General features: G+C 48.5%; 1 protein-coding gene across 4 annotated transcripts in view; it reads right to left on the reverse strand.

Annotated features, from left to right (window-relative positions):
- The window catches only part of LOC137307250 (RNA-binding motif, single-stranded-interacting protein 2-like), a 443,828-nt gene that overhangs the window by 45,263 nt on the left and 384,298 nt on the right, over nucleotides 1-14,267 (reverse strand). For all 4 annotated transcript variants that reach the window (XM_067976682.1, XM_067976679.1, XM_067976681.1 and 1 more), the window contains exon 4: nucleotides 12,114-12,205. In XM_067976682.1, coding sequence (XP_067832783.1) covers nucleotides 12,114-12,205 — 92 coding nt within the window. The remainder of the gene's footprint in view (nucleotides 1-12,113; nucleotides 12,206-14,267) is intronic.

The following is a 14,267-nucleotide window of genomic DNA, read 5'->3' on the forward strand; positions in this document are numbered from 1 at the left end:
GCTGGCCGGGAAACGGGTGAGGGGGTCCAGGCCCCTTTTACGCCCCTGCCCGATTTTACTTTCCATCAGCTTCGATGGAGCGTAAAATTGGGGCGGGGTGCAAAACGGGCGGTCGACCGAAACCAGTCAGCTTCCCGCCGGGCCGGTTGGGTTAAAATTGCTCCCAGTGAATCAACAGTCACACCTCAATAGGGCTGCCGAGGAGGGGCAACAGGGAATTACGGCAGAGGGAGGTTCTCCCAATTTCCTGCTGCAACTTCAGCAGAATCCCAGGAGAAACAACGTTTGTAGGGGTTTGGGGGTTCTGCCAAAGTTCTGGCGGGAGATCGGGGTGCCCTCAAGTTCCACCGTGGGGTAATTGTGGAGAATGCAATTACTCTCGCCGTTATTGTAGTCAGCACATTAACCCGGTTAAAATAAATGCATCAACACTTCAGTTAAAATAGCGGAGAGGAGGAATTTCAGATCACCCCGTTAAGGATTTGTACACTCGTTCCCCACGGCCTAATTTCCAGGCCTCCAAGTGTTCCTGAAGGCGGTGAACAGGCCTTGGGAGGCAGAGACGAGTCCACGGTAGAATAATCGCACATGGGCCCTGCTCTTAACTTCAACAGAAGCGCGGCGGAAACCCCATTTCCGGGGAGCAGCGCCAAAGAAATTCCAGGCCGAGGACTCTGAATGGACTGGGCTTGATGGGCTGAATGGTCTCTCCTCATTCCAAATTTTACTGCTATGAGGTATCCAGATATTTGCCCGAAAATCCTCCGCAGTTAGGCAGGTGTTAGTAGGTCCTCGGCTCTGACTGGTCAATATTATCCGTCAACCAACATCACTAAAAACAGATTATCTGGCTATCTAGCAATTGTCACGTTGCTGTTTGTGGGATCTTGCTGTGCGCAAATTGGCTGCCGCGTTTCCTACATTACAACAGTGACTACAATTCTTAAAAAATCAACTTCACTAGCTGTGAAGTGCTTTGGGACTGTAAATTTAAACATATGATGGCCTCGGAGAATAACGCGCTGACTTGCGTACAGCACTGGTTTGGGCGGGGGTGGAGGCAGACCCAATGGGTAAGTATCCCAGCCCCTTCCCCTCACCCCATCCATCACTTGAACTCCCGATTCTGAGTCGCTCACTCGGTGATTGCTCTCGAAGCGTTCCTCGCCAAAATCAGGAGCTCTTCAGCGACCTTTCGCCCGATTAGTCGCTGCTCCCCAACTCCTGCACCCACGCTCCCCGGCGTCTGGTTACAAAGTGGCACTGCCAGATTATTGGGTGCAAATCGCTCGCACGCCCTGGCCCATTGTGCGTGGTGCAGGGAAAAGCCAACAAAAGTAAGACTTTAAACGGGAATTATTCTTGAATTGAACAAGCTCCAGATTCACTTCAGAGGAAAGCTCAAACATGTCGAGCTGAAGCCACAAAAGGTCAACGACAAGAGTTAAAGCAAATTGAACCTGGCACACAATACCCCGACAAGTGTAGTCGTCTACACTACAGAAGCCATTCTCCAGAAGTGTTTGAGCCGATTTATAGCGGTATACGGAGGCATGTTATTTTTTTTAAGCCTTCTCAATAGGCCAGCCTGAATAGGCCCAAAGAATCAGTTTAATAGGACCTACAAGCATTCCTTTCAGCTGAGGGCACACACAGAGGGAGACAACAAGAGCAATTGATATTTTTCTTCACAGAAGAAAACGGTGGGAAAAACTCCTCTCCAGTTCTCAGCTTCTGGCACTTGACCAAGGACCAAGAACTGGAACAATTAGCAAGTGTCATGGGCCAGCTTTGTGATACTTTAGCCTGCAGGATAAAGAATGACAGCTGCTTTTGTGTTGCATCATGTCAATGAGCTAACCCAAAAGCTGGTCTCTCCCCCTTCGTCCCTCCCCCCTCCTGCTCAAACAGGAACCACACACTAAGATATGGTGGCCAAGAGCTAATCCTATTAAATAAAACTTTCAAAAAGGACATCTTTGGGCCTGTGTTGTTGTTTCTCTACAGCTTGCTGGCAACAATGCAGCAAATTCCATTCAAGTTTACGTTACACACTCCCTCAGGGAATTAGACAAGAAGGGCACTGTGAAGTTAAGAAAGAAGGCAACTTCTTAAAGTCACCATTCTCTAAAACCACATCAAAACTTAAACCAGGATTTCAAACTTAATGCTGATTAGCATTCATAAAGCGGGCGTTGGATTTATACAACACTGTAACACAGCTCTCAGAAACATCGCAAAGCACTTCAATGACTTTTGAGAGTAGAGCGACTTATGCTGGCATAAAAAGCACAAGCAGCCATGTGTGCACAGCAAGATCCCACAAATAGCAATGAGAGGAATGAGCAGTTAATCTGTTTTTGGTAGCGTTGGTTGGAGGAGGGCTGCTGGCCTCTCCTCTTCAAATCGTACGGTGGGATCTTCAACATCCACCTGAACCACTGGAATGGGCAGGCAGGGCCTCAGTTTAGCTTCTCAGCACTGGGAGTGTCGGCCTAGATCATGTGCTCAAGTTCTGCAGTGGGGTTTGAACCTACAACCTTATGACTCCGAGGCGACTGCGCTGCCAACTCGAGTCAAGCAGCTGCTTTCATCCAGGCGTCCTGGTTTTGACCCAGATTCTCCTTGTTTTGTTGACGTTTTCTTTTGGGTGAGGCCCAGGATCACCATTCTTACGAGGCGAGAGGGGACCTTCCTGACCTGCCGCCTTGTTTTCCATCGCGGCGACGTGCTGAAAACCTGGTACTAGGGCCCGACTTCAGACCCCTGCTGGCCGCAGAGTCCCTGGGGGACTTGCTGAAGAGAGGAAGGTCAATTCTAACCCCTTCCCCGGATGTTTTGAGACACTTGGGGCCTTCTGGCTGCTGATCCCTATCTCCCGATCTTGGGAGGCCCCGAGATGCAGTCCTCTGGATTATGCAAATGGCTTGGGGGAGGAAATTTGCATGCACAGATGCAGTGCGCATGCCTGTGGGTACCCACTGGACCTGGCCTCTCAAGAGGGGTAAATTTACCCTGTCCACTCGCCAGCCGCTTTCAAGGTCAACAGGCTCGAGGGGCTGAATGGCCTCCTACTGTTCCTAATTGCTACACCATGCTGAACCTGCTCGGTCTCACAGCAGAATAGCTGGTTTCACTTTTGGTGGCTAGTCTCACAATCAGGGACGTGTTCATCAAGTGCGAACATGAGATGGGATGGAGTCTTGGAAGCAAGATAGCGAGAGACCGAATCCTTGGGGCTTAGTTAAGATGTGTCGGAGGAGGCAGCTGCAAGGGGGGAAGGCCTTAAAATATCAATCGTTCCAAGGGTGCTAAAGACTCCAGTTTGAGATAGGAGTTATACTATTGGCTCTGTGTTGCTCTACACAAGTGGAACTCTACACTTGGGTGAGGCACCAGAGGGCAGCCCACACACAAGGAATTGTATCCCAGCACGAGTCAAAACCCCCCTGACCATCGCCTGGCAGTTTCGCTGACACAGTGCCAAGTGCAAGATCGGTGACACACAGTCCATGGGAAGGAACGGCAAGACTGAGACAGAATGAAACAGGAGGATGTCTGGAGACTCAACTCTCGCAGCTATTGTTTTGGTGCCATCCTGTTAACTGTGAATTAATCACAAACAGATGCTTATTTTTATAAAAGCACAATAAAGCAGTAGATTGGGGGGAAAACAGCTTTCAAAAGGGAAACCACCTCTCCCCCTCCCTCCCACCCCCGGCACCTTCAAAATAACACCCACGTTAAAGTCTGGGCAGATTGAAGCTCTTAGTGGGTAAATACACCAATTTTGGTCTGTGCCAAGGTAGTTGAACTCAGTTGGGGCGGGCAATAGAGGCTCAACAACATCCAGGGCAGAGCAGGGCATTGCTGCAGGAGTTCCTCAGGGCAGTGTCCTAGGCCCAACCATCTTCAGCTGCTTCATCAATGACCTTCCCCCCCCCACCCCACCCCCATCATAAGGAGTGGGGTTGTTCGCTGATGATTCCACAGTGATGCAGCTCCATTCACAATCCCTCTGAGAATGAAGCAGCCCATGCCAGCCTACAGCATGACCTGGGTAACAACCAGACTTGGGCTGACAGGTGGCAGGTAACATTCGCGCCACATAAGTGTCGGGTAACCACCATCTCAAACAAGAGAAAGTCTTGCCATCGCTCTTTTGACCATCATCTCAGGGGTCACCATTGACCAGAAGCTGAACTGGACCAGCCCATATCAACAACATGGTTACAAGAGGAGGTCAGAGGTTGGGTACTGTGTGACGGGTGGTTCACCTCTTGACCCCTCAAAGCCTCTCCACGATGTAAAAGGCTCAAGTCAGGAGTGTGATGGAACACTCACCACTCGCCTGGATGGGTGCGACCACAACAACTCAAGAAGCTCACCTGACCAACACCCATCTTACTTCGACTGTACCTCCCTGCCCCATGAACCCTACCGCCAAGAAGGACAAGAGCAGCAATATCACAGGAACACCATCACCTCCAAGTTCCCCTCCAAGTCACACACCATCCCGACTGAGACCTCGGTCACTGTTCCTTCATCGTCGCTGGGTCAAAATCCTGGAAATTCCCCACCTGACACTGTTGTGAGATCACCATCACCACACGGACAAGCAGTGGTTCAAGGAGAAGGCCCGCCAGCATCTTCTCAGGGCGATTAGGGATGGGCAATAAATGCCAATGCACACAGCCTAGGCTTATACATGAAGAATGGGCAAGTTGGGCAAGGGACTGGTGGGCTGCTGGAGACCCTGGATCCACGTTCCAGCCCGAGTCAGCACCTTCGGTTGGGGGTCGTGGAAATCAGGGGAGAGAAAGAAGTCTGCAGACTTACTTACAGCCCTAGAGGTTACTGTGGTTCATCTGCTTTCTTCTGTGCAGAGTTATTAGGCAGGTGTTATTTATTCTTGCGCTCCTGCTCAATTTTTTCCCCTCACATTAGGTGTCTTTGCTTCACTGAGGATTTTCAAATGGCTGCCTTACTACCCTGTCAATGAACCTATAATGATCCAAACTGATTACAGACTTACAGCTTTCTGGCCGGGCTTACCCAGTCCAAATCAAAGAAACAAGACTCTGTTCTGGATAGATACTGTTGGAAACGCTCGAGCAACTCAAAAGTGACCAAAGTATGACTGAAGTAAGTGAAGCAAGTGGTTGCTTGCCCATAGTTTCAAGGGGCGTTATCATCTTTCATTTACAAGGCATTCAAATAAATAGTCCTCTTAAACCTACCTCAAAAAACATTTAGCATCATTCATGTACTGTGTGATGATATTTTTGCAATACTTTAGGGAGCAGAGACTTTTTAATGCTTATTTTTGTGAATTTGGAGCCTAATCAAAGTGAGAGATGGTTAGTGCTGGGGAATGGAACATTTCCCATTTGAGGCAGCCTTTGTCAGTACCAAGCGTGCCCAGGTAGGGCTTAACACATTTAGATGCAGAGTAAAGCTCCCTCCTTATTCTACCCAATGTGCCTCAGCCTCCAATCCAAGAAGTACACTCCCAACTGCACCCAGTGTGACATTTTCCAATTCCTACATCAGCCATCCCCATCGCCCCTCTCCGACTGCTGATTTATGGCTAGAAATTGCCCAGTGGGATCATTTTGACAAAGTGAAGGTTAAGACGGAGGAACTTCTGATGGCGGAATGACTCCACTGTTTATCCGCATTTTGCCTGAAATCCCTCCCGGTGATACCCGCCGATGTCCACACGAGAAGACAGAACTGAAGAGTAGTGCAATACAATTCAACAAATGGCATTAACACTGTACGGTAAATGATTGTGTACAAAGGATCAGCAAGTTACTTACAGGAGGGACACCATTTACTAAACCTGGCATTCAGCTGTGAATGGATTTTATTTTTCCACAGAAATTCAAATTCAAAAGTCAAAGAGGATCCCCAATTATGAGATATGGTTATAGGTTCTGACCTGTCCAAATTACTTTTTCTGAGATAAACACAGGAGTTGGCTGGCCTTGCACCAGCAATCGTCATATTAAAGCAACAGTTTATGCAGTGCTTTTAGGTCTTAAATAAAAAATCTTTGTGTGGTAGCTAGTGATACTGAGGCACACTTCAATGAAAGTCCAGGCAGAATAATAACTTGCAAAGTACAATATCTGGTTGCAAGCAGTAAAACTTACTATTTCATATCCTGCTGTGCCACAGAATGACACAAGATTTTAGCAAAAAAGGCAAATGAAAACTACCTTTCGAATTACACATTCCATTCAGGGACAGTAATAGTTACTCGTTTTGCCATGTTATCGTTGACAGTGCAAGATAATGGAACATTTTACAATATCATGAATATGCATCCAAGCATTTAAGGTGGAAGCAAAAGTGAATTATATTCCCTCTGCGTAACAGTGCAAAATCATCCGACCAAACACGTGGTGCCTCTCGAGACATGTGATTTACTCCTCACAGTTTGAAATAATTACTAACCTGCTCCAAAAGTCTGGGAATATATATATTGGAGCTGGGAATAAGACTTATTAAATAGACAACAAGGTGCACTCTTGCAAAGAAAAATCTGAAAACATTGCAGCCTGTCTTATTTGCAAAAAGCGGAAGGGTTGCCTTTAAGGCCCCGGGCGAGTGCAGGGCCTTCTGGGTATGTTGGGTTTCTCACACGTCCAGCTAAGCCAATCAGAACAAAGATCACCAGAGGCCTGCGCACCCCATGGTGGATTTAGCAAAACTTTTGCAGCTTTCAGCTCCTAAAGTGCATCGTTAGCAGCTTTGTCCCAGGCACGATGCAATTGGCTTTTCAGTTGTGCGACTGTTATGGCGCTTTCGGACCTCCACGAGTCCATTAGTGCAAAACAATAGCGCATTGCAGCATGTGAGTTGGAAAGCAATGGTAACCCACTGATATTTAGCGCACAAAGAGGAAATTCTCGCCAGCAATGCCAACTAATGCAGTATTGAGGGGCAGTTTGGTGTTGTGGGCCTGAGTCTACTAGATGTTGCATTGAAACTGTCCAAACTCATTTCACATGGGTCAGAAGAGACCTTTATTTCATTAATCTGGGCTGGATTCGAACCCAAACCTAAGGGTGAAAGGCAAGTCTGATAAAATACACACACACACACACACACACACACATATCTATATAAACAAACAAACATTACTGGGGAGAGGGCTCTTTCAAGGGACTAAACATAATGTCAGTTGATCTCAGTGCCTTTCACAATAGTAATCATTCCCAGCTCTTTGTGAAATGGGAGACTGCCTGCGAGAATCCCCCACCAGATTGACAGGCCTCCAGAGGCGGTGATGCGAGCAGTCCTGAGAAGTACCTCAAATTGCTCAACGGAAGTCCAGCCCAAAGCCGGAAAAAAATGGAGAGGCCTAGTTGAGAGGCAGCGAGCGCAAATTAAGATCAGTAGAGTTCAACTTCCCATACGTCCCCACCCTGGGGAACTGCAGTGACCGAAGGGGGGCAGCTTCCCAAGTATGGGCAATTTGAAGCTGCAAATGTGGGGAAGTGGGCCAGGAAATTCCAGCAATGAGTCCACCTCGAGTGAGGCAAAAGCAACCTCAGACAGCGTGGCGTGGGGGGGGAGGAGTGATGGGAGCAAGCTGTAACCCTCCCCCAATAGTACATTTATCTCCCAAAGCTGGTGTCCACGCTGCTGACCTCCCGAAAAAAATTTTTTATCTGATATGTAAATACAAAGTCAAAATTGTTCTCATCAATCCTGCATTATAAACAGCGAGGTTGAATCAAACATATTTTGCTGTTCCAAAAACTCAGATAGACACATTCCTGGTTAACACTACCTAGTTAATGCCTCCTTTAATCTGGGTCTCTATCCTGAGCAGTAACTCACTCTGCCCTGCCATAAAGTTTCCATTTTTTATTTTTTCAAAAAAAATTTGCTTTGAATAAACCTGTTTTTCTCTCTTTTTTCTTCTCTGCCCCACCCCGCAACCCTGCTCCCAAACCCCAGCTGGAGAAACATCTCAAGGGCTGAGGAGCTGTGAGTTGAGGGCCAGAGATGCAGATCCTCGGTGGGCCAGCAGTGACCAATGGGCCATATTCTGAGTCCAGGTGTTATACCGAGACAGATGTTGCCTGCCCGCTCGGGATATGCAGGTAAACGGATTCCGATACCATCCCACACCACCCCTCGGTGTGCTCGACCTCTTGGTGTACCAAAATAGACACATTCCACTCCCTGGACAACACCTCTTCCTCGATCCCTAAGTCTGCCTTATTTTCCACATGGCACATCTAGACAAAGTTACCGGTGGTATATGCTTTCTGCCCCATTCAGTGGCTTGAGAAAGCCCCATTCTTTCTCCAGCAACTGTAGAAGGAAGAATCTCATCTGATCTGTGCAAACTGGATTCAATTTCAAACCCTGTTTCCTTCACCACCGGCGCACAGTGGCTGCAGTGTGTACCATCCACAGGATGCACTGCAGCAACTCGCCAAGGCTTCTTCGACAGCACCTCCCAAACCCGTGACCTCTACCACCTAGAAGGACAAGAGCAGCAGGCACATGGGAACAACACCACCTGCACGTTCCCCTCCAAGTCACATATATCGGCCATTCCTCCATCGTCACTGGCTCCAAATCCTGGAGCTCCCTCCCTAACAGCACTGTGGGAGAACCGTCACCACACGGACTGCAGCGGTTCAAGAAGGCGGCTCACCACCACCTTCTCAAGGGCAATTAGGGATGGGCAATAAATGCCGGCCTCGCCAGCGATGCCCACACCCTGAGAATGAATAAAAAGTGAACCTCCCAGTTCCCTTTTTTTTTAAAGCGTACATCTTAAATAAAATGAGTAAATATGTATTGCACATAAACTACAGCCGACAGTTTTGTTAATCATACTTGAAGGATGTGTTGTAGCCTTTTAAAGTCACTGAGGGCACTGTCACCTGGTAAAGCTGTAATTATGTGACCAGAACAACACACCATCGTGTGATCACTGGTCAGCTGATGTTTCTGCATCACTGTAACTTAAAGTTTCATACTGAAAACATGAAGCTAGTCCCCGATAAGGACGGCCTGCCTGCATTAATAAGCTGTATAGACCAAAATGTCCCAGGTTCAATCTCTGGTCTGTACTGGGTGAGCAGAAAATGAAAATTAAACAGTTTAGCGCCGCAGATGAAATGTGGAAGCCCAAACATTCCCCTTTCAACCATGAGCTTAGCACACGGACACTGTGTGAGAGGGAAGACTTTCATGTGTAACGAGCCCATCAACATGTTCGTACAAAATTCCTTTCTCCATTATTTTAACTCGTTAAACTGTTGCCTTCGTTGCAACAGCACACAGAGGAATTTTATACAAACGTTAATGCGTTCTTTACAAATAGCGAAGAGTTACGCTCAAAATATCCTGTACTGACTTAAGGAGGTGAGAAAACTAGCAGGTTAGGGTAAAATGACCCCCTTTGGGCTTGAAATTACGCTATTTTAATGTGGACATTGGCCTGTTTATTTTAAATGTGTCAAGCAGCTCCATTAAAAAAAGTTAACAAAGGAGTTTGATGTGACCGTGTTAAGCATTTGTACACAAATCTTCCCACAGCTAAATTTCAAGGCTTTCCCCCTCCTCCCTAATATTTGGGCAGCAGGCAGGGCAGAGCTTTCCTCTTCTCCAACCACCGCCCCCCTCCCCCAACCCACCCCACCTCCCTCCCCACCCGTCCAATTTTCTCCACAGGTCCGCTGAAGGTGCCGACTTTAACTGGCACCCGGTTCCACAGGCGCTGACAGGCCTCTGGCGCGAGTGGGCGCCAAATGGCTATTTGACCAGGAGGGCATCACTGTTGAAGCCTGATCCTGTCCTCACCTGGTACCCACACACATCCACTTTACCATCTGGATAGCGATCAGGAGCCAAGGCTGATTCCACCCCCCCCCCCCCCGCCCCCATCCTCCCATAAGACCAGACCATAAGAGATAGGAGCAGGAGTAGGCCATTCGGCCCCTCGAGCCTGCTCTGCCATTTAATGAGATCATGGCTGATCTGATTTTTACCTCAACTCCACTTTCCCGCCCTTTCCCCATATCCTTTGACTCCCTTGCTGATCAAAAATTTGTCTAACTCAGCCTTGAATGTGTTCAATGACTCGGCCTCCACAGCTTTTTGGGGTAAAGAATTAAACGGGCGACCCCTTATTCTGAGACTATGCCCCCTAGTTTTAGATTCCCCCATGAGGGGTAACATCCTCCCAGCATCTACCCTATCGAGTCCCCTCAGAATCTTGTATGTTTCAATAAGATCTCCTCTCATTCTTCTAAACTCCAATGAGTATAGACCCAACCTGTTCAATCTTTCCTCATAAGACAACTCTTCCCACCCCAGGGGCACTGAGCTCAGTTGTAGCACCTTCTGAAATCACCGTCTTACAGCATGGAGGTATATCAGATGGCTCTGGACCTAATGACCGTGTGGACCCTCTCTACACTTCAATCTTGCTAGTAACACATTCTTAGCCTTGGCCTGCCTGCTGGCAGATGCTGACTTTTGGAATTCTGCCTCTGTTGCATCACTCACACAACTGTTTTAAAACGAGAACACAGACTCATCAGCAGATAACATTAATCCTTTTTTTAAGGTATTGCAGTGATAGCACATGCTATCACTGCATGACTGCCAGTCCATTGCTCTTCAGTCAACGAACAGCTATCCCTTATCAGCAATCCACAGGGAGACAACAAGAAGGAGTTTCTGTTTCAAAATGTCTTTGCAAACTTGTAATTGCCACACCAGATTGCCTGGAATGTGAACCGTTCCTCCTCCCATTTTCCACTTTCCTCTCCTGCAGCCTCAGACTCCTCCTGTGCTCAGTTCCATGACTGCCAATAGCACCCCCACCCCCCTGCGCCCAGTTCCCGGCCCAAGAGGCAATTCTTCACGCGCGAGCCTGGCCAGTGAACATCAGCAAGCTACTCAACTACAGGCGGCGTCACAGCCATAACCCAAACCTTCTCTCGTCAGATGCCCGCACACATGCAATCTGCAGCAGTTCAGAGATTAGGAACGGGGGCCCTGGCTGATTTTCCCCTCCCCACCCCACCCGGGGACAATGAAGCTGATTGCTGCACCTCAGTGCCACATCAGCTGGCACCAGCTAACTCAACACAGACCAGGGATGGAATCTGGGGCCTTCTTGGTCTATCATGGCTCAATGGCAAACCAGGCCCCAACTATGAGGATGAGGGGGGGGGGGGGGAATGGGGGCTACTATTTGTGCCATCAGAAAAGTAGGGATTTAAGAAAAGGCCATTTGGCCCATCAAACCCTCTCCTTCAAGCCCTTTCAGATGCCCGATTGCTGAAATGACAGAAACCACACTGGTTGAATGTGACAAAAACAAAAGCATCCAGTGAGCAAGGCTGAGAACCAAAAAGAAAATGAATCTTGTTGGCAGGAGTGAAACACCAATAGCTGTCATCAAAAGGCGTCATTAAAAGGAAAATCAAGTTCGGAGGTATTTACTGTCGGATCTGGTGCACAGCTCTCTGACCTCAACGTGACCCCCCCCCCCCACCACCATATTTGGCAGCGGAGGAGTTAACTGCATCTGGACTAATGTAATCTCACAGGTATTGCGGACAGCTCTTTCCACTCAGCCGGTGTGTCGAGAGATGGGGACACTTGTACAGGACTGATGTGGCGAGAAGTTGGCAACTGCGGGTGTGAAGTGAGTGTGGGAATAAAAAAATATATATATAGAGTGATGCAGTGTTGTATGTTGTTGGACATTTACCGTCTCCATTCCCAATCTGGTGAATTCCTGATCTCAGGCAGGCTGTGGAGAGCAGAGTGGTGATCCCCAGAAGAAAAGAGGGACAGTCAGGGGAGTGCATCTACCCAGGCCGTTTTTAAAGGCCTCTCGTCAGACAGTTAGGCACAGAGGCCTGGGTTGGACAATCGGCCTCCCAACCAGCGAAGTCTGAGGAGCTCACAAAAGGGGCTGGGATCCCGATGAAGGGGGGTGGGGAGGTGGACGAACTTATGAAAGGTGGGTGGGAATGGGAATATAATCATCTTTAAGCAACGATAAGTGGTCAGCCTATGCAGCCAGCGCTGTATTACAAAGTGCAAGAGTGTGCCCTTACCTTTGCCATCTGAGCCTGTACCCCACTGGCCTTCAGCGCAGACACTGCCTTCTGTGCAGCAGCAGGACTGTCGAAATCCACAAACCCATAGCCTTAAAAAAAAATCCAACAGTGTCATTACAAGTGATTCAATGTTAATCGGACTTGAGCAATCATCACAGCTGTACCGAACATTTAAAAAGGGATGCATTCAACAGGGGGACTGAAGTGCGCTAAAAGGATTGGTGCAGGTCAGTCCGGGCCAAAAAAAAAACACACACACACACACACCTCTCTTGCCAGTGGAAGCACTTCTGCAGTAAGGTGGGGCTGCTGGAGGTTTAACCTGCAGGGCAGATTTGAAGCATCTTTGGGAACGGCATTTTGCGCAACCGCGCATGTGCGACCTTGCTCCGGTACCGCATGTGCGACCTTGCTGCAATACTGCATGCGCAGGCTCAGAACAAAATGGCAGAGACCAGTGCACAGCCCCGAGGTGGGATGTAACCGTGCGTTTAACGTGCGTTTTGAGAGTGTTCCCCAGTGGTCCAGTGGGTAAAGGCATTGTGTGCTACTGACCCAGGCTTGCTCCCCGGCCTGTGCTGATCCAAACCGAAGCAGTAGTAAAGGTGCTAAAGTTGGCCTCAGTGTCGCTGGGTTAGGGAGACGAGATCGACTGTCGGTGACCCTGTACTAGAAAACGTGCCTAAGTAGACTGTTAGGTGAGAACAGGATCGGGATTGGCTAATGACTCCCTCTGCAATTAAATGACCTGTCGACACTCACTGTCAAACAACAACAACTTGCATTTATATAGCGCCTTTAACGTAGTAAAACGTTCCAAGGTGCTTCACAGGAGCGTTACCAGACAAAAATTGACACCGAGTCACATAAGGAGATATTAGGACAGGTGACCAAAAGCTTGGTCAAAGAGGTAGGTTTTAAGGAGCATCTTAAAGGAGGAGAGAGAGACAGAGAGGGAATTCCAGAGCTTAGGGCCTAGGCAGCTGCAGGCACGGCTGAAAACGGTGGAAGGCTCACATGTGCACAAAATGGCCACTTTTCAGGGGTGGGGGGGGAAGGGTGTACCAGTGAGCACCCTGTGCCTGTGGAACCATACCCAGCGAGGAGTCAGTGAGAGGAGGAGTGAAAATTAAACATGTGCTCGACTGCAATCCTCGATCAATTGGAACTCTCCAGTACATGAGTGCTACATACGAGTGAAGTGGGGAGACTCTCGCCACCCAGTGATCTGGCCATCCACGGCTCATCCAGCTCCTTATCATTGAAAGATTCGCTCCAAATGCCGGCAGCCTTGCATTAAAAAGACCACTGTCAGTCAATTTAAGCAGAACGTTTGGTTTCACACCATGCAACATGGTGGGGGGGCCTATCACTCTGATCTGTACCTTTTAAAACAGCAATCATTTTAGACATTTTTGAAGGGCAATGCAAGTCATACAGACCCGAATCAGCTAAAGGCAGCCCAGGCTGGTGTTCAGTGGATCTATATTTGGCCTCAGTGTGCCTGAGCTAAGGGGATAATTTAGCCATGGCTCCTGCACCTGGTTGGTATAAAATTCGGGCCTGTAGATATTGGGTGGGGAAAGGATTGGGCTTGATTGAGATGACCTCCATCAAGAACTTGTGTTTACCTAGCACCTTTAACATAGAAAAATGTCCCACAGAGGTATAAACAAAAAAAACAGGGGCGCCAAGCCAAAGAAGAACATATTAGGACAGGTGACCACAAGCTTGGTCAAAGAGATGGGGTTTTAAGGAGCGTCTTAAAGGAGGAGAGAGAGGTGGAGAGGTTTAGGGAGGGAATTCCAGAGCTTGGGGCCTAGACGGCTGAAGGCACGGCCGCCAATGGTGGAGTGATTAAAATCGGGGATGTGCAAGAGGCAAGAGTCAGATGAATGCAGAGTTCAATGGTTGGCGGGGGGCGGGGGCAGTGCAGGAGGTTACAGAGTTAGGGAGGGGTGAATCCATGGAAGGATTTAAACACAAGGGGGTGAGAATTTTAAATTTGAGGCGTTGGTGGACCAGGAGCTAATGTAGGTCAGCGAGCACAGGGTGATGGGTGAACGGGACTTGATGCGAGTTAGGATACGGGCAGCAGAGTCTTGGATGAGTTGAAGATTACAGAACATAGGAACAGGAGGAGGCCATTCA

Source organism: Heptranchias perlo, chromosome X (assembly GCF_035084215.1).
Source record: "Heptranchias perlo isolate sHepPer1 chromosome X, sHepPer1.hap1, whole genome shotgun sequence".
NCBI lineage: Eukaryota > Metazoa > Chordata > Chondrichthyes > Hexanchiformes > Hexanchidae > Heptranchias > Heptranchias perlo.